Source organism: Microtus oregoni, unplaced genomic scaffold (assembly GCF_018167655.1).
Source record: "Microtus oregoni isolate MIOR12 unplaced genomic scaffold, Mior012 000067F_ref0000223, whole genome shotgun sequence".
NCBI classification, from domain to species: domain Eukaryota; kingdom Metazoa; phylum Chordata; class Mammalia; order Rodentia; family Cricetidae; genus Microtus; species Microtus oregoni.
In genome coordinates this window covers 3,768,696-3,792,269 of record NW_024543974.1, presented here as the reverse complement: position 1 = coordinate 3,792,269, position 23,574 = coordinate 3,768,696, and the positions used below count along the sequence as shown (strand labels likewise).

At 44.8% G+C, this 23,574-nt stretch overlaps 1 protein-coding gene and 1 pseudogene across 1 annotated transcript; both read right to left on the bottom strand.

The window, feature by feature from the left end:
• Positions 1-3,461: 3,461 nt before the first annotated feature.
• LOC121440408 (melanoma-associated antigen 10-like) lies at positions 3,462-4,328 on the bottom strand. The gene has a single exon (XM_041641173.1). It carries the CDS (start codon positions 4,326-4,328, stop codon positions 3,462-3,464), a length of 867 nt encoding a protein of 288 aa, XP_041497107.1.
• A 17,698-nt stretch (positions 4,329-22,026) lies between these two features.
• Positions 22,027-22,145, bottom strand: LOC121440510 (annotated as a pseudogene).
• Positions 22,146-23,574: the final 1,429 nt, after the last annotated feature.

Sequence of the window (23,574 nt, the reverse complement as noted above, 5' to 3'; positions counted from 1 at the left end):
TAAGGTCACCTGATCTCAGTAAAAATGACATCAATCTCATGTTGTATGGAAAAGCCACTCAGTTAAGATGACAGTGAAATCACTAACCTCAGTCAAAATGGCAGCAGTCACATGTATGGAAAAGCCACAATTTTTGAGCTGCAGGGATTTTAAGTTTAATAATAAGAGAGACCTAGAGGTGTGTTCCACCCTGTTGCTGAGCTGCCATGCCACAAGCTGCGGCAGGAAGCAAAAGGCTGGAATTGAAAACAGCCGCCTTGTGGATCTGACCAATCTTGTTGGCAGCAGTAGCAATGGCAGGGACAGTTTGAGGAATCTCCTTCCATTTGCCTGTGCTCTGACAGTAGTTAGAAAGCTCCCGTAAAAGTGGAGCTGGCGGGACACTGGCGGAGTGAGGGAAGGAGCTGAAGAATTAGGACATTAAGACCTGGGGTTTTGGGGCATCTGTCCCAGGGGGAATGGACATGGATGGCTTGCTACCCATAGCTGAAACCCTGTAAACCTGCGAAATGAAACAGCAACACCACAAGGCCTACAGGGAGATGTCTATTCCTCTATAGGTAGGGTGTAAATTGGTGTGAATCCGTGGGAGAGCATCTCCTGCCTCCTGGTGGTGTGCTATTGCCTGACTGGATCTGGTCAAGGTGACTCGCGGAAGACAGAGAAGCCAGAGGCTCCCTCCGAGTGGCCTTTACCAAACCAAAAACAAAAACAAACAACACGGTGGGGTGGGGGGGGGGAGAAAAGAAAAGAGAAAAAAGAATCTGAGGGACTCTGAGCCTCCAGTTGCAGGAGGACTTACCCCAGGTCAAGGGCTTAGCTGAGTCTTAATGGATGTAACCTGTAAGTCACACTGGGCCCTTTAACATTCAGGCACTTCTGCCTGAGGGCATGCATAATTCTAGAACCCAAAAGTGCAGCCTTATTTGTGGCTGAATAATTACAGTGAGTGGATCAGAACATTCCAGGCAGAGGAAGGATCCTGCCTCAGACGTGCTTAGCCACAGTGGGAGGCACCAGGTGTAGGAGCCAACCATGATAAGCTAAAAAGAAACAGACCACCTAAAGTAAGTCCTTCACTTCCTACCATTATCACCTGCCAGTGTAGGCCTCAGCTGTTGATAAGTTTAATGGAGGCCTGATTCTGAGTAGTTTACCCTGAAGCAATATCTGGTTACAGGAAGGACCACAAACTGAGATTACCCCAGCACCACCCAAGAACAGAACATCCAAAGGAAATGCCCAATGTTCCAACCTATGTAGATGAGGATCACCTGCCAGCACACAATCACCTGGACACCCCTAGACAAATGTCAGCCAATCAAGGGTCTGGAACCTCAGAAACCCCTCACACCCACCTTTAAAACTATAAAAACCCAACTTTAACTTAGCTCAGGGCTCTCCATTATTCTAATACATTGGACATGATCAGAGAACGAGTTTGCAAACTTGCATAAAATAAAGGCTCTTTGCTTTTACATATGGGACTCAGGCTCCTTGCTGGTTTGGTGGGGACTTTGCGGATCAGGGTATAACACAGGAAGCTCCTGCAGCAGGCAAGAGAGAGGGTCAGATAATCAAAGAGAACACAAAAAAAGAGCAGAGGCCTTACTTTCACTGGCAGAATGTAAACAGGTATGTAATTTGACTTATAAGGTGTGGGAGTGACACAATTTCCATGAGTGAGGTAGAAAAGAAAAAGTTCTGGTGACTGAACTCCAGCATCCCAGAGGTTGAGTATGGACTGTGACTCAAACTGACCTTGAGGCATCACCTACAAGGTCCAGGAGCTTTGGGAATGGGTCAGCACAAGGTGGGATCAGGGACCTGAAGGGCTTTAAGCACAATAGGCATGTAGTTGACCACTACTGGGTCTTTTCACACATGAAACCACAGCCAAGATGAATCTATGTTCATGGGGGCATGGCCAGAAGCAGGGGTAGGGACCCACTGTTAGTGCTGATATTGTACGAAATTTCATTGCTAAGTATTGGTCTGGGCAGTTTTGTGTCCAGGTGCCTCAAGCTGTCTGCCCACTGGCAGGCAGAAGGAACATGGAGAGAGCCTGGCTGATTCATACACCAATGTAAGATACAGCTTGAGAGAGAACTCGGTGGGTGCCATGGTAGGTGAGGAACTGCAGCAGGTAACAATATATGCCATGCAGAGAGAGCGAACTTGAGTGTGTAATTTATTTTAGAAAAGGGTATTGTGGGGGGTCGGGGGGAGAAAAGGGAGAGATATAGACACAGAGAGGGGAGAGAAAGGAGGGGGAGAGACAGAGAGCTGCCTCTTTAAAAGAATGGTGGGAAGGAAAGGAAACTGGAAGTGGTCAGAGTATGTCTCTTAAAGGGACAGGGTACCTTCTGCTATGAATGCAGGCACAGTATGTGAAGTGCTGTGCCAGGGTGTGCCTGAATACTAACACCTACCTCTCTCCCATTCCTCCATCCAAAAAGGTAGAATTCCTGTTAATGCTCCACTTCCTGTCTCTCTGTACAGGCTTCTAGACCTCTATGGTTAATTAGAAGCTAGCTCCACCCTCCAAATCCAAACAAGCTTTATTTGTTGGAACACAAACAAAACATCACAGAACAGGAAGGTGCCAGGAAATAAAGATAGAAAAGACAGAGAAGATAAAAGCTGGGGTCAGAAGATATAGGACAAGCTATATCTTATGCCAAATAAGATTATTGAGAAGTACAGCATTGCTGGACATGGTGGTGCATGCCTTTAATCCCAGTACTTGGGAGGCAAAGCTAGGTGGATCTCTTAGTTCTGTAGAGCAAATTTCAGAACAGCCAGGGCTACAGAGTGATCATGTCTCGAACCCCCCCCCCCAAAAAAAGTACAGTATATTGTATACTATTTACAGGGAAGAAATGGGACAAAGTCAGCATTCACCTTACTTTAACTCTCATTTTCACTAGCAAACAAGAACAGGAAGCTTAAACTAATAAGGCAATCAAAAATAACTTTATTCTTTGTTTCATGAAAATCCCAAGTTCATTCAGATTGAGTGGGTAATCCCAATTAGAATGCCACAGTATCTTGAAACATGTTACAAGTTAAATATGAGTCATTCTCAAGTGTTTACAGAATGATAAAATTCTCCTAATCAGCATAAACAATACATGCTTTCCTAATTCCATTTGTAAAAGGAAAACATCTCCACCTAATGAACCTTGCAGTAAAAGTAGCAACATTTTGAAATACCAAGAATGCCCAAATCACCCAGTCAGAACAACAAGAAGAAAAGGTTCCCAACTTCTCCGACCTGCACTTCAATGAGGGTACAGCTCTTAGATGTGACTCCGCCCAACCTGATGTTGGTTGGAAATTGCCAGTGCACTAGAATGTGTGCTGGTCAGGGCAGGAGTGCCACTGTTTGGGGGATCGTGGCCTCACACCTCTCAATCTCATCTCTCTGCATAGGGAAAACGTACGATATGGGATCCTGCTTAACAACTCTGGCAAAAAAACTTGAAGACTTCCACCTTGGTGGTTTCAGCATGGGCTCTCGGGCCCCACAGGAACTCATGGCTGGGAGGATCACTATCTGGCACCAGCCTGTACTCCAGATACCCTTCCTGCACAAAATGTTCAGTGATGAGTCTCCTGGGCTCCCCGCACAAGAAATGATCCCTCCCAGCATAGAGCCCCATCCTATTCAATATACGCCACAACACCTCCTCACTGACACAGTCGTCCTCTATGAAGATGATGCACAGTATGACTATTACCAGGCCTGTCTTGGGTATGCCTGGGAAACCATGCTGCATCCCATCATAGGTGATCCCAAGAGCATGGACAAGAGAGTAAGAGTGGACAAGGGGGTTCCCAAGGGGGTTATTTTCTATTATCTCAAGGCCAAACATCAGCCGCATGCAGTCAGCGGCCTTCGTAAAGATCACGGAATAGTGTGCCTCATGATCTCCGATGACCATGTGCAGAATTTCTGCCCTAGTCATTATCTCCTTCCTCCTGTACTTGAGGAGAAGGAAGAGAACCAAATCCACACTCTTGCTATTGAGCCCATTCTGCAGTGGAGACTCGGGGTTAACCACATGGCTAGCTTGATTGCCAGAGGCCTGAGCAGACGGTGCCACTGCAATGAAGCCCATGGCGGTGGGAGAAGAGGCTCTCTGAGCACTGTGGGGAGAACTCAGCATTCCTCCAAGAAACACACACCCCGAGGTGGTGGCAGTGGCCTCCTCCTCCCCTGCCTCGGATATGGGGACCTGGGCTCCCACCAGACCTCTTGCCTCCCTTTGGGATTGAGCGCTGTCAGGGAGGTGGAGGCCCTGGCTGGTCTTGGTAGGATCCATGCTGAGTTCCCTTGGGAACACAGGCAGGACAGGCAGGTGCGGTTCACAGAGATGAAGACTCACAGACCTGGGGGAGGAAGGGAGAGGATGAGAGGACTCTGACAGTTATTCCCTGGGCAACTCTCAAAAAGCACCTGTCACAGGATTTTGCCTGGGGAGTGCACTTATGGCCAAAGTACTCTGGTACTGCTTGTGCCTCTGAGAGGCTGGAAGCTCCCCAGGTGTGTGCTTCTTCTCGTGTAAAGTCTCAAAACAAGTTTCTGTGTCTCTGAGAGGAACAGAAGGCAGTGAGGACACCTTAGACCTCCTGACACCCGTTTGTGGGGGCAGAAGTTAAGAGGGCTAAAAGAGCTAGGTTGATTCAGTGTGACTCATTTGGTCTAGAACAGTCTACCAGCCCGATTCTCACCTATACCAATGGCTTGTTCCAGGAGCTTCCCCGTGACCCCTGGGTCCCATGTCTTTAAGGCAAGAGACTATGCCTATAAGAAAGAAAGAAGAATGGGAGAGGGGAAGAAAGTCTCCATTTTCCCACAGCCATCAGGAAGGCAGGTAGGTAGGCAGTACTCTCTGTCTTTGGCTAATGGGACTCTCTCAACTCTCACCATGATTCCTCACAGACCCGAGCCTCCCTCTGATGACCCAGGCCAAGGTGCTCTTAGCAGGCACCTCAGCTCCCTTAGACTATTCCCTGGAACCAGGGCAGAAGACTCAGCCCTGCAGCCCCTCCCAGGACTGTCTGTGAGACAGGGCTTCAGGGAAGTCCTTGGAGGGACCACTGTCTCCTTCACTTGCCTCCTGGGATCCTTTCCTGGAACTTCCCAGGGGCTGACTTAACCAAGAACTCGGCTCAGACAAGGTCTCCTGCTCCGGTGAAGTTCCATACCTGGCGGCCCTATAACCATCCTCTCAGGAGAAAAGAGCTGGTGGCACAGCTCATCAACTCCTGTGGGGGAACAGCCATGATGGCCATGTGTTCAGGGCTCATCTCTACAGGGCTCCCACCTCTACAAGGACTCTAGCGCGCTGAAGTATGCAAACCCTTGGTCCCCCTGGGCATCGAATCCGGGTCGTACCCAGCGAATGAGGACCTTTGGCTCTTCCCTTCAGATTCAGTCCTCAGGGGAGGCCCACACTCTGCAGAATCCCGCTGCTCTCCAGACGTGGCTGCCACTGCTGATCTGATATCAACCCTAGGAACAAAATCATCATTCCCGGTAGAATTCTCAACCCAAGTCATGCAGTCCAAGAAGCCAGGCACAGAAGACCCCACTCGCACCCTCCCACCCATCCCCCCACCCCCACCCCCCACCCCCCCGCATGAGAAGAGGGGTGCCCATGCTTTATGAAATCTTCTTGTTTGGGGAACAGGGCCCTCTTTGCATGTTCATTTCCGACCGTGACAGCTCACCTGGAGTCCTGATGGAAAATGAATATCACCTCTGGCGATCAGGCCTGCTCCCCTCTGGGCTGTGGTGGTCCCCGACGCTGAAAAGGCTCACAGCCTTGAGAAAGGACACAGATGTGAATTTGTCTCGACTCTGGATATGCCAGGGCCCCGACTGCTCAAGACGGACAAAGGGGGCAGGCCCTGCATTTTCTCACACATTCTGAAGTTTCCTTCCTCCTTGTTCCTCACAATGCCCTTCCTGACTCTCAGATCCATCTTTCAGGTCCAAGCCACTTGTGAGCGTCCACCTCATCCCCTCAACCCCAAGTCAGAGGTGACACCTGCGTTCCACAGTCGACACCATAGCTAGTCTGTGCTGACAGCAAGGGCTGCTTTTATATGTCTTATATCAGAGGTCTGACTGTTTCCTCCTTGATGGCCCTGGATCCTTCCCACTACATCTCTGAGGCCTTATCCTAGGACAAATCCCCCTCCTCCTTCACAGAGTGCAGTAGAAGGAACGGCACAGCGCATACAAGGAGGAAGGAGGGGGAAACAGTTTAATTCCTCCAGGTGCACCACAGTGGAAATACCATCTGGGTACCTTCTAGGCAGAGCACATTTCTTCAGTCCAGTAGGGTCCCACAGACATGCTGAATGCAAAGCCAGTGTCAGGTTAACCGGACCTCTTAAAAGTCACTCCTTTGAGAGGAGCGGAGGTGGTGGTGGCACAAACCTTTCACCCCGACACTAGCGAGGCTGAGGCAGGCAGACCTCCCTGACTTCGAGGCCAGCCTGGTCGACTCAGCTGGTTCCAGGACAGCCCAATCTCACACCAAGGAACCCTGTCTCAAGAAACAGAACAACAAACCAAAGAGGAGAAAAACATCACTCCTTTGTCTACAGTGACTGACTTAGTTCAATGCTTTTAGGGCAACTGGGCCCTCATTTGTTGCAGTGCTCACTACCGGAACACAGTAGAAACTCTGTAGGCCCCTCTCTCTGGAGCTTCTTCCCCTGTCTACTCTTCCCCACTGACTTTGACCATGGAAATGAGAGGAGCTTCTGTCTAGGCAACTCTTGAACTTGCTCCTAGCCAACTCCAAAGTTAAGGCCAACTCCAAAGCTAAGCAAAGGTTCAACACTAGCATGTTTGACAACTTTCTCTTCTAAAGGGGCCTCTGACGACCCAGAAACTGCTCATCTCCACTCAGAAAACATGGCATGGCCTTCACGCTTCTAGTCAGGTCACAAAATGGCTCCAGGCTCCCAATTCCAGGGAGCAGGAAGAGCCCTCTGACTGACCCCAGGCACCACAAATTAGGACATTGGCCTAAAGGTGCCCAATGCAGCATGAGATGCCTGATGGTCTCCCTCCTGGGAACCTCACAAAATGCCCCCAGGCCCCAGATGTAGGAAGCCCAGCCTGATGGTCTCCCTCCTGGGAACCTCACAAAATGACTCCAAGTCCCCCAGGCCTCAGATGTAGGAAGCCCAGCCTGATGGTCTCCCTCTTGGGAACCTCACAAAATGGCTCCAAGCCCCCCAGGCCCCGGATGTAGTAAGCCCAGCCTGATGGTCTCCCTCCCGGGAACCTCACAAAATGACTCCAAGCCCCCCAGGCCACAGATGGAAGGAGCCCAGCCTGATGGTCTCCCTCTCCGGAACCTCACAAAATGACTCCAAGCCCCTCAGCCCCGGATAGAAGGGGCCCGCTTTAGCCCTCACCCTTCAACCTTCTAGGCCCTTAAGAAAATGGCTCCAAAACCCCATATCCTGATGCCGGCGGCGCTTCGTCCATCCCTCACACCCTTCAGTACCCTCAGAAAATGCCTGTGAGACCATCAATGCCTGGACACCCTTCTGGTCCCCAAGGAAGATGGCTTCGAGCCCTTCCAGGTCCCCAGATGTAGGAAGATGAGCCTGGCTGGGTCCTTGTGGACCTCACAAAATGGCTCTGAGTCCCCCATCCCGGGATGTAGGAAGCCCAGCCTGATGGTCTCCCTTCCGGGAACCTCACAAAATGACTCCAAGCCCCCATCCCCGGATATAGGAAACCCAGCCTGATAGTCTCCCTCCTGGGAACCTCACAAAATGACTCCAAGCCCCCATCCCCGGATGTAGGAAGCCCAGCCTGATGGTCTCCCTCCCGGGAACCTCACAAAATGGCTCCAAGCCCCTCAGCCCCGGATAGAAGGAGCCCTCTTTGGCCCTCACCCTTCAACCTTCTAGGCCCTAGGAAAATGGCTCCAAACCCCCATATCCTGATGCCGGAGGCGCCTCGTCCATCCCTCACACCCTTCAGGGCCCTCAGAAAATGCCTGTGAGACCCTCAATGCCCAGACACCCTTCTGGTCCCCAAGGAAGATGGCTCCAAGCCCTTCCCGGATCCCGGATGTAGGAAGTCGAGCCTGGCTGGGACCTTCTGGAGCCTAACAAAATGGCTCTGAGCCCCACTAGGAAGCCCAGCCTGATGGTCTCCCTCCCGGGAACCTCACAAAATGACTCCAAGCCTCCATCCCCGGATGTAGGAAGCCCAGCCTGATGGTTTCCCTCTTGGGAACCTCACAAAATGACTCCAAGCCCCCATCCCCGGATGTAGGAAGCCCAGCCTGATGGTCTCCCTCCCGGGAACCTCACAAAATGACTCCAAGTCCCCCAGGCCTCGGATGGAAGGAGCCCAGCCTAATGGTCTCCCTCCCGGGAACCTCACAAAATGACTCCGAGCCCTGCTAGGTCCCCGGATGTAGGAGCCCAGCCTGATGGTCTCCCTCCCGGGAACCTCACAAAATGGCTCCAAGCCCCTCAGGCCCGGATAGAAGGAGCCCGCTTTGGCCCTCACCCTTCAATCTTCTAGGCCCTTAGGAAAATGGCTCCAATCCCCCATATCCTGATGCCAGAGGCGCCTCGTCCATCCCTCACACCCTTCAGTGCTCTCAGAAAATGCCTGTGAGACCCTCAATGCCTGGATACCTGGAGCGCGATGTGGCCTACACCCTTCTGGTCCCAAAGAAAGATGGCTCCGAGCCCTTCCAGGTCCCCGGATGTGGGAAGACGACCCTGGCTGGATCCTTCTGGAGCCTCACAAAATGGCTCGGAGCCTCACTAGGTCCCCGGATGTGGATGCTGCCAAAGCTTGAGGGGGCTTCTTCCCACCGTCGCTCTCACCTTGGATGGAAGACTGTGAACACATACAGTCGAGCCTGTATGCTCTAGGCCTGTGTGCTTCAGATGTGGCTTCTGGGACCCCACGTCAATTCAGCTGGGCTTCTCGGATACCACGTCAATTCAGCTGGGCTTCTCGGACACCACGTCAATTCAGCTGGACTTCTGAGACCCCACGTCCATTCAGCTGGGCTTCTCGGACCCCACATCCATTCAGTTGGGGCTTCTGAGACCCCACGTCCATTCAGCTGGGCTTCTGAGACCCCTCGTCCATTCAGCTGGGCTTCTGAGACCCCACGTCCATTCATCTTGGCTTCTGAGACCCCACGTCCATTCAGCTGGGCTTCTTGGACACCATGTCCATTTAGCTGGGCTTCTCGGACACCATGTCCATTCAGCTGGGCTTCTGAGACCCCACATCCATTCAGCTGGGCTTCTGAGACCCCATGTCCATTCAGCTGGGCTTCTCGGACACCATGTCCATTCAGCTGGGCTTCTGAGACCCCACATCCATTCAGCTGGGCTTCTGGGACACCACGTCTATTGAGCTGGGCTTCTGGGACCCCACGTCCATTGAGCTGGGCTTCTGGGACTCCACATCCATTGAGCTGGGCTTCTCGGACCCCACGTCCATTCAGATGGGCTTCTGAGACTCCACGTCCATTCAGCTGGGCTTCTCGGACCCCACGTCCATTCAGCTGGGCTTCTGAGACTAAACTTCCATTCATCTGGGCTTCTGCGACCCACGTCCATTCAGCTGGGCTTCTGAGACACCATATCCATTCAGCTGGGCTTCTGAGACCCCAGTCCATTCAGCTGGGCTTCTGATACCCCACGTCCATTCAGCTGGGCTTCTGAGACCCCATGTCCATTCAGATGGGTTTCTGGGACTCCACGTTCATTCAGCTGGGCTTCTGAGACCCCACGTCCATTCAGCTGGGCTTCTGAGACCCCCATGTCCATGAAGTTGTGTTGTAGGAGCTGTGGGCTTAGTTCCTGCCACCCAACTCCCAGCCGCCTGGCTAGCTTATGCCCCAAAATAACAACACACACATTGTATTCATATAAACACTGCTTGGCCATTTCTATTAATGTGTGTAGCACCACGAGGTGGTGACTTACCAAGGAGATTCTAGCCTACATCCTTCTTGGGTTGGAGCTTCATCGTGTCTGTCCTGGAGAGCAGAGGCATGGCATCTGCCTCACTTCTTCTTCCTCCCAGCATTCTTTCTGTGTATTCCACCCACCTATGTTCTAACCTGTCAGGCCAAGCAGTTTCTTTATTAACCAATGACCTTCCTCTATCATTTCCCCTTTTTCTGTTTAAACAAAAAATGAAGGCTTTAACTTTAACATAGCAAAATTATATATATAACAAAACAGGTATAAAGCAAGAATTACAGTTACAATATTTACATATACTTTATCTTTTATCATAACAAAGGAAAACAACTATAATTATCTATTCAACTCCATCAAAGACTCCAGAAGGATATAATATAACCTAAGTAAATGAGAAGTAAGCAACTTCCAAAACTCTAGAAATCACAGAGACATCTTGCTGCCTGGACAGTCACCCAAAGTTCCTCTGTACCATTGGGGCATCCATCTTCGGCCTACAGGCCCATTGTTTCCAGCAGACATTTCCACAAAGCAGGAAATTTCAAAGACAGTTCAGTCACTATCTGCTTTGTCCTGCAGAATGTCTTGCAGACACTTTCATGAACCCCGAAAGACCATCTCACCTTTAGGCAAGTTCAGCAGTCCTCTCTCTGCAGGTTCTCTGTGTCCAGTTTATGCAACAGTCCAGCCAAGAACAGTTCCTTGCCCAAATGGCTATCAAACTGCATAAGGATCTTCTTCAATGCCCATTGTCCTCTTGAAGTAGATTGGTGCTGCCAGGAGCAGACATGTCCCGTTGTCATGAAAAGCCCTAAGTAATTAAAACATTAAATGTCATATTCTGTAGTCTTTGAAAGATATGATGAATGCCTATCTGAACTATATCTATGCACATCTAGAAAATCTAACATAACTACAAGCTTGTATATTATCAATGATTATCCATCAACAACCTATATACATTACATTTTTAAATGAACTACACAATCACAATACCTTAATCAATATCAGAAATACATATAACAAAATTGACCTTAAAATCCACACCAATGCAAATTATTCATATCTCTATCATATCCCCCTTTAAATGTAAAAGAACATTTATAAACAATATTTGGGAATATGGGTGCAGTTATTTCTCTCCAAACTGCTCCCTGCTGAATGGGGGCGCTGTTATTCGGGTCTTTCATGGTATAACCTGTGTGCTAGATTCATCTCAGTCAGCAGTCGAGTGAAGTAATTTTTTGAAGGTGTTCACAGCAACCATTTAGGAGGGCATGGTCTATCATACCATATTGGGATAGAAGCAATAAACAGGGTCTCATCCTCTGTGAAAACAAAGAAGAAACTCCTTCCCAAAGCATCATGTCCTTAGATCCAAATTTTAAAGTCAAGGTATTTTCAAAATATCTATCTTGGGTAAGTTCAACAGCATTTATAAACAAATATCTTTTAGCAGCTATTGCTCCTTCTTCAGCATTCAAACAATTCAAAGAGAGCATAATAGCATACAGTATCAAGATTCTCTGTATTTTCCATCTTTGTGCAGTTTAATTTTAACCTCTATTTCGTTTATTTTTACTTTTTTTTGATATAGGTTCTTTGTATATCTTTGTCCTGGAATAACTCCATAGACCATGCTGTCCTTGAACTCTCAGAGATCCTTCTGTCTCTGCCTCCCAGGCATTGGGATTAAAGATGTGTCCTACCACACCTTGAAGTCACAGAGGTCAATCTACCTCTGCCTCCCAAGTGTTGGGATTAATGGTGTATACCACCACACCCAATTACTCTCTTTTTTTGTTTTTTACTTTAAGAACTTTAACTTTTAGCCTGCATTTATTTTTAACATTCTGTAAATCATTTAAAGGGTTTTTTTGAATCTCACTTTACTATATCTCTCTCTCTTTTTCTGACCACATGAGCCTTTAAATTACTGAGCAATATGGGTAGGATTAAAGCCGTGACTTTGGCGGCTGGATCTAGCCCATTACTTAGCTTTCCAGCCTCATGGTGGAGGTACCGCTGGAGCTATTTTTGTTGCCACAGCTCTTTGGCATTTCAAAGTCCCTGCCAGCAAGCAAGCTGCAGCAGTGTGCTTAATCACAGGGACCGCCTGCCTGAAAGAGTCAGAGTTTGCCTTGGCAGGACAGCCCAGAAAGCCAGCATTTTCAAACAGCGCAGCTTTTTTCCTGCTATGGCTGAAAACCGAAAGGCAACCATTCAGCTTTTCATCAACACTGTTCAAGTGTTTCATGGCAGGACCTCTTAAAAGAGCTGCAAGATTTTGCAGTTAAAGCTGAGTCAGGAAGCCTCTCTTAGATAAGAGCACTTGCTTGCCTACAGCAAGCAGAGCAGACCCTAGAAACTGCTGCTACCAAGAAAACATGCTTTGCTCTATTTTTTCCAAGCTTTCTCAGGCTTTTTGTGAATGTAATTATCCATGTGGGTGCCATTCTGTTGAAGGACCTGTGGGCTGCATTCCTGCCACCCAGCCCCCAGCCACCTGGCTAGCTTATGCCCCAAAATAGCAACACGCAAATTGTATTCATATAAACACTGCTTGGCCATTTCTATTAATGTGTGTAGCACCACAAGGTGATGAATTACCAGGGAAATTCTAGCCTACGTCCTTCTTGGGTCAGAGCTTCATTGCGTCTGACTTGGAGAGCAGAGGCATGGCATCTGCCTCACTTCCTCTTCCTCCCAGCATTCTGTTCTGTTTACTCCAACCACCTATGTTCTAACTTATCAGGCCAAGCAGTTTCTTTTTTAACCAATGACCTTCCTCTATCACAGTTGGGGTTCTGAGACCCCACGTCCATTCAGCTGGGCTTTTGAGACCCCAGGTCCCCTCAGCTGGGCTTCTAGGACCCCACATCCTTTCAGCTGTGCTTCTGAGATCCCACGTCCATTCAGCTGGACTTCTGAGACCCCATGTCCATTAGGCTGGGCTTCTGAGAGGCCATGTCCATTCATTGGGGCTTCTGAGACCCCCACATCCATTCAGCTTGGCTTCAGAGACCCTATGTCCATATTGCCCGAGAAAGCCACATGTCTCCACATCTCTGGGACCTCAGAAGTGGACCCCAAGAGGGAAGGCTGATGGTCCACATGGAGGGAAAGAGGATAGTTACCACAGGATAACCCTGTTTGGGGCAGCACACACCACACTGACTTCACTAGGCTCCTGGGGACCCGCTGACCACAGCCGGCCTTCCAGGGTCCACTCTGGATCTACTTGCACCCTGTCATTTAAGTGACCCTCTTTTCCTCAGTGAATGCCTTCTAGAAGTTGGAGCCTAGGCAGAGCAGTAACAGAACCAGATGGTTCCTGTTTGCTCATGTGGGCCCTGCTTGTGTCTAGGCTGTCCACAGGCAAGGGCTGCCTTGTAGGGGTCTGCTTCTCTTCAAAGGGCCCATTTCTTGCTTCCTGAAGGGCTCACCTCCACTCTGAAAGTGTGTTATGGCCATCTCTCTTTCTGAGAGCTCTCAAAGTGGTCCCCATTCCACCCCTAACCAGAATATACATGGTGACAGGTGGAGAGGAGACTCCATTCTGCCTATTGCAATAAGGCGACCCCAGACCTCCAGGTGCTGTGGGAGCTCCTTCAGCTCCTTCAGTCAATATCCTTTAAGATACCAGCCCACTTGGGCATGGTCTCTTTGGCTCTAAAAAGCAGCAATAGGCCGGGCAATGGTGGTGCATGGCTTTAATCCCAGCACTCGGGAGGCAGAGGCAGGCGGATCTCTGTGAGTTCAAGGCCAGCCTAGTCTCCAAGAGCTAGTTCCAGGACAGGAACCAAAAGCTACAGAGAAACCCTGTCTCAAAAATCCAAAAAAAAAAAAAGAAAGAAAAAAAAAGCAGCAATAGCCATGTGCTTGTTCTCTTGCTTCTGGCTCCACTTCTGGCTACTAGTCTCCTTTCCTGGTTGTGCAGAGGGCTGTTGTCTAGGATGGTGATCTGTAAGTTTTTTCCATTTAAATAAATAACCCTTTTATTAATCATAATTCCAAACTGGTGTGGGGTTGTTTTGTGACTAATGGCATCATCTGGTGCCCAACATTTGGTTTTAGAACTGCCCCCCCCCCAGCTAGGCTGTCTGCTATCAGCTTGGCTTGGCACAAGCCCTCCCTCAGCCACAGTCTGTTCATGGAGCCAGCAGTTCAACACAGAATATTGCTCAGTAGCTTTTCTTCCTGCAATTCTTTATATTTTTTCTTTACAGGCCTCAGATTTCTTCAAGTCCCTCCATACCCTATTGTTTGACTCCTCATGTGGATTTAAACTCCACACCTCCCAAGCTTCACAGGCCTAGACAGTCTCTGGCTGCTTGGTTTGCTCTTTTCTGAGTGGCTTTTAAGTCCCCCTTGCAGCACAGTGCTTAAGCAGCATGAGTCAGAGCACAACCGGTTGTCGAATGCTGCAACCCCTCATGGCGAATCTTTGTCACTTGGAGGCATAAGCAGTTTCCGGTTGCTGTTCTCTACCCCTGGATTCTGGGTTTCTGGTTCCATGTATGAAATTAATTTAATTACATTTACTTGGTTGAGCAACTCATATTTCCCAGTCTTTAACAAATACTAAGGCAGACACTGAAACAGGACCCTGTTTTTGTCACCTTTGCATTGGTTCTAGGCGCAACTCTGCAACAACGCCACCTGCTGGATAATAGGTAATTTGGCAATTTTCATTTCCATTGCAACTTTTACTGCTTTCTTTACTAATACAGTGGATTATTTCATGTGAGGTTTATATGACTATTGGGATACCTCAATTTACTGGCTACTAGGTTTCAGTTTTCTTCTCTATATTCTATCATTAAGGAAGAATATGGCACTCTTAGGAACAATACAATCTTTTACAGAGTAATAATGAAGAGCTAGTTGAATGGATTAAAATTATTGACAATCAGAGGTTATCTGAACAAGTGGATACTATGATAGGCAAAATCAATTCCATATTCAAAGGTACTAGGAAGTTACCTGAAAGGGTTCATACTGTTGAATTTGACATTTAGAAGTTACCACAAAATTTTGATAATGTAACAGACAGAATGTTCCTCTAGGATGGCAATCTACATGATATCCAAGAAAAGTTCAAGAAGGACATGTTACCTTTGAAGGGAAACATTAAAACCTTGGAATCCAAGTGCAGAATGTGGATCAAAAAATTGATACCTTAGTGAAATCACTAGAAACATATGCAGGTCAAGAGATTCAGGCTTTACAAGAGACAATGATAAAATATTTGAAATGATTGAGGAAACTATTGGAGCTGGCGAACAGGGTAAGAAAGCCCAAGGACAGGATACAACGTCACTACCAGCTGTCAGAACTGGTTTACCAAGGGTTTTAGCATCATACCCTGTAATTTATACTGACAAAGCATCAACTTCTAAAGGCTCAAAGGGAGCCAAAGTAGGTAGATGGATGCCAATAGGAATGAATGATATAAAAGAAATTAAGCAAGTCCTCATTAATTATGGCTATACTCTGCATTTTTTAAGGACATGATAAGGACTTGGGCTTTTAATGTCAGAGCTACTTGCCATGATTTCTCTCAGTTAGTGTCTGCAGTATTGGATGATGTACCTTTCTTGATGTTTGGAATTTATTTCAGAGAAGAATCCAAACATATGGAACAGCAAGGAAGAGCAAAAGGTGTGGAGGTCTCCCAATATTAAATTCTTGGCATAGGAGCATATGCTGATCCACAGGTCCCAACTCTTTATGATAAAGAAGTATTGTCCCTATGCCACAAAGCAGCCTTGAATGCTTAGTATAGGATACAAAAATCAGGGAAAAGGATTGAATCATATACCGGGGTTAAGCAGAGACAGAGAGAACCCTGTACTGACTTTTTGCAAAGATTAGTTAAGGCTCTGCAAATAGGAGCAACCGACCCAGAAGCTAGTCAAATAATTCTTGAATCTCTGGCTTTTGAAAATGCAAACTTAGAATGTAAAAAGATAATTGGGACTTTAAGGTCTATATTAGCACCTATGGATGAATGGATTCACCATACAATGAATGTTGAGACATTTGGCTATAATAATGAATCTTGGTTAGGAGAAGCAATTTCCAAAGAAATGAGGAAATGTCAAACTGCCAAATGTATTAATTGTGGTAAATTAGGACATGTGAAAAGGGATTGCAGGCAAGGAATTTCTAGGAATAATATCTCCTCTGAGAATGACAAAAATGGGAGACCTCAGCCTTCAGGTATATGTAAGAGGTGTAGTAAGGACAACATTGAACCAATGAATGCGGGTCAACAACAGACAGACAAGGCAACCTAATACCTTTGGGAAACTCCTTGAGGGGCTTATCACAGGCCCCCAAGCCAAAAGTGGCCTAGTCATTCCCAATTACAGTGGAGAACATGTCTCACCAAGAAAATTAAAAAATCCAGTGCCTGCTGTAAAAAGCAGTACTGGTCTGAATGATGGGTTAAATGTGGAAGATGAGTCAGAAAATCCAGTAGGACAGAGGAAACATATATTTTGGCAGACTTCTATTAACAATCAAAGACCAAAGCTAAGAGTTTGTATAAATGGCATTTTTATTGAAGGTACGGATGCAAGTATCATTACTGCAGAATCTTGGCATCTGAATTGGCCTCTTCAAGATGTAGATGTCTGTTTAGTTCCTGGGAATTGGAACCCTATCTCGTGTAAAACAAAGCACGAGATGGGTTGAATACATAGGGCTTGAAGGGCAAATAGGAAGACTAAGGCCATATATAGCCAATATTGTAATAAATTTATGGGGCCATGACCTACTACAGCAATGGAATACCCAGATTAACACTCCTGCAGTCCCAGGAACTCATAATTCTAGGAAGCATATAATGAGGTATTATGGAAAATGGTCACCAGCCATTCATGATGTACAAGAACATACAGCAACTAGCCAACCTTTAGAGGTACCAACACCCCTACCTTTAAAATGGTTAACTGAGAAGCCAATATGGATCAAACAGTGGCCTCTAGCTGACGATAAATTACAGGCATTGGAACAGCTGGTACAAGAGCAACTAGATGCTCACCATATTGAAGAATCAACCAGCCTTTGGAATTCTCCTGTGTTTGTTGTAAAAACAGATATCTGGTAAATGGAGAATGGTGACAGATCTAAGAGCTGTCAACAAGGTAATTCAACCTATGGGTCCTCTACAATCTGGAATACCTTTCCCTTCTCTATTACCAAAAGAAAGGCCTCTTATAGTTATTAATTTGAATGATTGTTTTTTCACTATACCTTTACAAGAAAAGGATAGAGAAAAATTTGCCTTCACAGTGCCTACTTATAATAATTCTCAGCCTACTAGGAGATATCAATGGACTATCCTCCCACAGGGGATGCTCAATAGTTCCACATTGTGCCAATATTTTGTAAATCAGCCATTGGAAATAATTTGTAAGCAATTTCTTAAGTCTAAAATTCACCGTTACATGGACGGCATTTTGTTATTTGATTCAAAGAAAGATACTTTAGAAAGGATGTTTGAAGAAGTAAAGAAAGTCTTGCCTAAATGGGGATTACAAATAGCTCCTGAAAACATTCAAAGAGGAGATTCTGTTAATTACCTAGGTTACAAAATAGGTTTACAGAAAATTAGAACACAAAAGGCACAAATTAGGAGAGACTTGTTACAAACTCTTAATGACTTTCAAAGATTGTTAAGAGACATTTCCAGTCTATAACCAGCTGTTGGGATAACACCTGATCTAATAGTTCAAACAAAACCTTAGATGGTGATAAAGATTTGAATAGTCCCAGAGAATTAACAGCACATTACAGGTATATCAAATAATCCTACAGTTCAGGTGGTTATAGAAAGGACAAATTGTACTATAAAGGATATGCTGAACAAACAGAAAGTGAAGGAAAATATCCCCAGAAATAGATTGCATAATGCTTTATTAATCTTGAATTTTCTTAATGCTAATGAGAAAAGAACAACAGCAGTGGGAGAGGCATTGGATAATGGAAAAAACTTCTGAATTGAATCAACCACTATATTTCAAGGATGTGTTGACCTCACAATGGAAACCAGGAGATGTACTACAATGGGGAAGGGGGTTCACTCTTGTTTCCACAGGAGAAGAAAAATTATAGATACCATCAAAATTAATAAAGATTCGCTTTGGAAAGGAGAGAACTCTTGAAAAAGAGAAATGATATCACATCCACAATGGTGACTATCATACAGGTAGTAAGCAAAGCTCATAAGTGTTAGTGTAGGGTTATGTTCTTATCTTTGCAGGAAAATACAAATTATCAAAAATTCAAGAGACCCTTGATGTTTGAATTCTGACAAAAGAAAAAATAACTATCCACTAAGAAGCATCTAGAAAACAGAATATGGTTTGAACCATCTAGAAAACAGAATATGGTTTATGAATCCAGGTATGGGTTACACTTACATTTACACACACACACACACACACACACACACACACACGCACGCACACACACACACATATATATATATATTAATATATTCAGCTGGTTTTGGAGTTGGACAATGGCTCTGTACTTCTCTAAATCCAAGCATGTTGTTAAAAGAAACATTCAGAGTTTCTGTCTCATATCAGGAGCCATCTGGTATGGGACAGAAGAAAGACTTTAGGAAAAATTTTTACTTTCTCCATGCCTTTTTTGTCTATATCATATTCTTCATTGAATGTATGTATATATGTATGATGTTTAAATTTTTCATGATGAACAATAGATTTTTCTATAGATCCTTTTCCTGCGGTAATCTTTGAAGATTCCAGGAATAAGATAGGGCCCAACATCAACAACTCTACCTAGTTGAGATGACAGCATGATGCAGACAGCGCTACTATAAGACCACTTCTTTATTTGGCTACCAGCTGCTGAAATGGTGCACTTTCTCATGACATCCTGGCCAGGACTCCAAATAAGAACTTTGAAACAAACAAACAAACAAACAAACAAACAAAGAAACCTATCTATCGACTGCTTGGAAATTATTTCCAACTATACTAGACAGTAATTTTGAAACTTAACCATCACTTTAATTTTGCAGGATCCCATTAAGAGAACATCACCCCCATGACAGCGGGAAGTAATTCTAGAAGATGATGCCCCCATTCCCAAAAAGTTTGTTCATAGGGTTGGGAACACTGTTTAGGAGTTATTGACTATTACTTGTATTAGATAGAGGGTTAGGGTGAAAACTATGTTTGTTTTTAAAAAGGGGCAGGATAGTAATAGTGGGTAATAGAGTGAATACTTGTGAGCTATTTTTCATGGATAATATATGTTGGTATAATTTTTGTATATTGATATAAGTTCAAATTATATGTTACTTTTGTTTATTTGTACACCTATACAAAATTATTTTGTCAGATTGTATATATGTATGTTATTATCTCTGTTTAGGACATTTTGTACATCAATACAACTTTTAGGATATATTTTCATATTGAATTATGTATTACTCCTACTTAGAGAGATACTTATATATTATTTACATTTTGAGGTCATTGTCCTCATATGTTGCACATTTATTTACAGGTTGCACATTTGTTTACAGGTTATTTAATATTCTGACATGAAGTTTAAGTCAACTTATAACTTTAAGTTATACAGGTATTAATTATTATAGGTCAATTGTTCATGCTTGCTGTACACAGAGTTAGATCAATTAGATTCCTTAGATACATAGAGATTATATTCTGTCTAGATAAGTAATCTTCAACTACTTCAAGGTTCTGTGGAACATGGCATTTAAATAACTTAGGGTTCTGTTGACATGAGACATGACTGCTTCTGACAGCACCAATATATTCCCGAGAGAATGTTGAGCACCAAAGACACTCCAGTTGGAGCTTGTTTTCTTCTTGGCAAAACTGGCCTTTGGGCAAGGACTGACAATGCCTCAACCACTGATAAGTTACATGATATCCAGAAATGGGTAAGCAGGATTTCAAATCTTGCCAAGATAGGATAAGACAGTTTTGAAAAGTTTCTGCCTCTGAAAATGGTCTGTCAATTACGCTAGGCCATAGCCAAAGTTGGTTGCATCAACATTGCAAAATGAGACTTTGGGTGATTGCTCACGTAGCTAATTGTCTCTGTCATATATTGCTCGCTTTGGAAGCTACTTGATTGTACTTCCTTCCTCTTCAAGTAATATTATCTCCCTTCTCAGGCCTTCGATATGGTTGAAGATTAGATAATCACAGTTACTGTCCTCTTATGATCTAGCCAAGCCATTTCCTATACAAGACTTAGACTCCATAGGATAGAATATTTATTAAAACATTTAGCATATGTTTCTCGCTTAATATTGTTTATGCTGATTGTAATTCTAATCTTATACTTAATATCTGTTCCTAGTGTATATTGTTTTGTATTGGGTTTAGAACTCTCTTACTTGAACAAAAGGGGAAGGTGCTGTCGAAGTTCCTCCTGCTCCTTCAGTCAATAGCCTTTAAGAAACCAGCCTACTTGGGCGTGGTCCCTTTGGCTTTAAAAAGCAGCAGTAGCCATGCGCTTGCTCTCTTGCTTCCGGCTCCGCTTCCGGCTACTAGACTCCTTTCCTGGTCATGCTGAGGGCTGTTGTCTAGGAAAGTGATCTGTAAGTTTTTCCTTTTAAATAAATAACCATTTTATTAATCATAACTTTTATTAATCCAAACTGGTGTGGGATTGTTTTGTGATTTACGCCATCATCCAGATACCTCACAAAATAGTTCCAGCTCCCCAAAGACACAGATGAGAATGCAGAGACCAACATCTACAAAGTTCTCATCCTCACAAGGTCTCACAGGAGACCACCTGCCTCCATGCTTCTGATCAGTACTATGAGCATTTGTTCATCACAGGCTACTGTCTCACACATTTCATTAGCAGCTGCTCAGAACGGGGTCCAGTGCCTGGAGCTCTGTCCTTTTGACCTGTCTCTCCCCTTTCTGGGGATTGTTCTAGTCCACCATCAATTTCAGTACTCAGGAAACAGAGGCATGTGGATATCTGTGCATTCTAGGCCACCCTGGAATTCACAAGATTGAATCAGTCTAAAAGAGAAACAGCCAAGTGGTGTTTGCTCATACCTTTAATCCCAGTTGTAGGGACATGGAGATGGGAAGTAATATAGCTGGGCAGAGAGGCATATAAGATGCGGGGAGGCAGGTGCTCAGATGCAGTCTTAGGTATCATAGATAGAGCATTCAATCTAAGGATTCCTAGAGACAGGATCATCTATTCAATATGTGAATTTATTCTCCTTCTGTCATATTTCAGCATTTACCCCTATATTTCACTCAAGAGTTTTATCATTAAAACCAATTAGAATTCATGCTACATCTATACTCCCTTGCTTTCTAGCTGAATGGTCTCCTCTTTCCAGAAACAACTTAGGTTTTCAGTGGGACTTTCCCATTTATGGCATGTGAGAAAGCTCCATTACTGGGGCTAGTGATGCATAGCACCCTAAAGACAAGTGGATACTGCACGGATTTCAAGTGTCTCGCTGACTTGTCTCCCCTTTAAAGTAAGATATCTTTGAAGACACCAGAGATTATGGTCTGAAGGAGGCCCACAATGTATATACAATGGAGTAAAAAAATTCTTCAGTCTTGTATGCCAGGTTCACTTTGGAATTATTTTTATTTTTTATTTTACATTTAATTGCTAGAACAGAATATAGTGGGTTTGGTTATAGCATTTTCATACATATTTTGTATTTGCTGATTTTTCTCTTTGAGTCCTCTCTTCTAGCCTTCCCCCCTCCCTTATCTCTTTCCTCATCCCAGGATCCCTCATTTCATTTTAATTTCATATCTAATCTATTTCCACCTTTTTCTCCTCCCCATTTTCCCAAGAGTTCTTTTCCCTTCTCACATTTGCCTTTTTGTATCATGACATCTACCACATATACACACATATACACACATGTAAAAATTAAAATGTACAAGTCACATATAAAGAGGACAAATAATGTTTATTTTTCAGAGTCTGGGTTATTTGCTTCATATAATATTAAAGTAGTAATTAGCAATCATAAACTAGGTGATCGGGTCTTAATCATATGTATCTTGTTGGGTTTGTATACCTCTTCTTTGTCAGAGGTGGTATTAATCTTTCATTTCATACAATATGCGTATGCTATCCATGTGTTGTTATCTGTATCTATCACTGTATCATAGGATACAAATCATCAAGTTCTTGTCCATTTATACCAAAGTAGCCTGCCTTTAGCATGGGAGGAGGAAGGCAGAGTTAGAGAGAAGCCATGGAGCTGCCAGAGACAGATGCTGTGAACTTTACCCAGTAAGCTAGCAGGGCAGCTGGGATGAACAAGCAGGCCCTCCTCCTACAATTGGCGCTCCAACATGGTCAACTAACTTCATGGTAAAACCTGAGAAAGCTTGAAAAGTAATTCTAGAAAAAAATACAGAGTTTAACAAAGATTTTTGCTCTTTGCTGGTGTTGTGCCACAGATCTTTTAAGAGAGATTTTCCTGACCCAGCAGCAGAAGCAGCAGCAGAAAAAATGCCATGCTGTTTTGAAATGCAGGCTTTCTGTGCCAGGCTGTCAGCGCAACCTCTGACTCAGGAAGGAGGTCCGGCTACAGAGCATTTGAATTGGGTTTGTGAGCAAAGTGCTATGGCTTGCTTGATGGCAATGTGGACTCTCTGTGTGCCTAGAAGTGGGGCGGTGCACACAGCTCAGAGGCACTAGCAGCTCAGAGGCTCAAGAGGCTCCACCATTGTTTGACTTGGTGGGGTAGGTAGGCACTATCATATTTGACCTAGCAATAACACAACTTAAGTTTTTAAGAAGTGCTTAACATCTTAAAAAACATTCCTAGGCAGAAAACAAATTTAGATTCACAATAGGACAAATGCAGACATAAAAGAACTTTAAATGAGTCATAGTGTTGGATAAATGTACATAGCCTTGGGAGAGAGAAGAAGAAGAAGAAGAAGAAGAAGAAGAAGAAGAAGAAGAAGAAGAAGAAGACAGAGAGTTGGAAAAGTAAATCATTTTTTAAAAAGTCTTTAAAGAGACAGTACGGACAGTCATAGATTAAAAGGAGTAAAGAAAAATAAGCCATGTAAAGATGAAAAATTCATGAAAAAATCAAAATTCATATATTGGTTTTTAGAGACAGGGTTTCTCTGTGGCTTTGGAGCCTGTCCTGGAACTAGCTCTGTAGACCAGGCTGGTCTCGAACTCACAGAGATCCACCTGCCTCTGCCTCCCAAGTGCTGGGATTAAAGGCATGCGCCACCATCGCCCGGCTGGATTATATATATTATATATTGAATTTTTTGACTGTGAAGGAGTTAAGTACAAAGAGACATTTCATTGTATGGGCTGCTAAACTAAACCAACATATATATTATAAAGGCATCATGACTTCCAAATTTGGGTCTAAGGATATGTTGCTTTGGAAATGAGATTCTTCTTTTGTTTTCACAGAAGATGAGAACCAGTGGATTGTTTATAGACCAATATGGTTTGATAGACCACGCTCCCTGAAAGGTTGCCATGAAAACCCTCAAAAAATTACTTCACCAAACT

Bases quoted from the DNA above. Each gene is read 5' to 3' on its own strand.
- LOC121440408 (XM_041641173.1), bottom strand. From the start codon at position 4,328: ATGGATCCTACCAAGACCAGCCAGGGCCTCCACCTCCCTGACAGCGCT.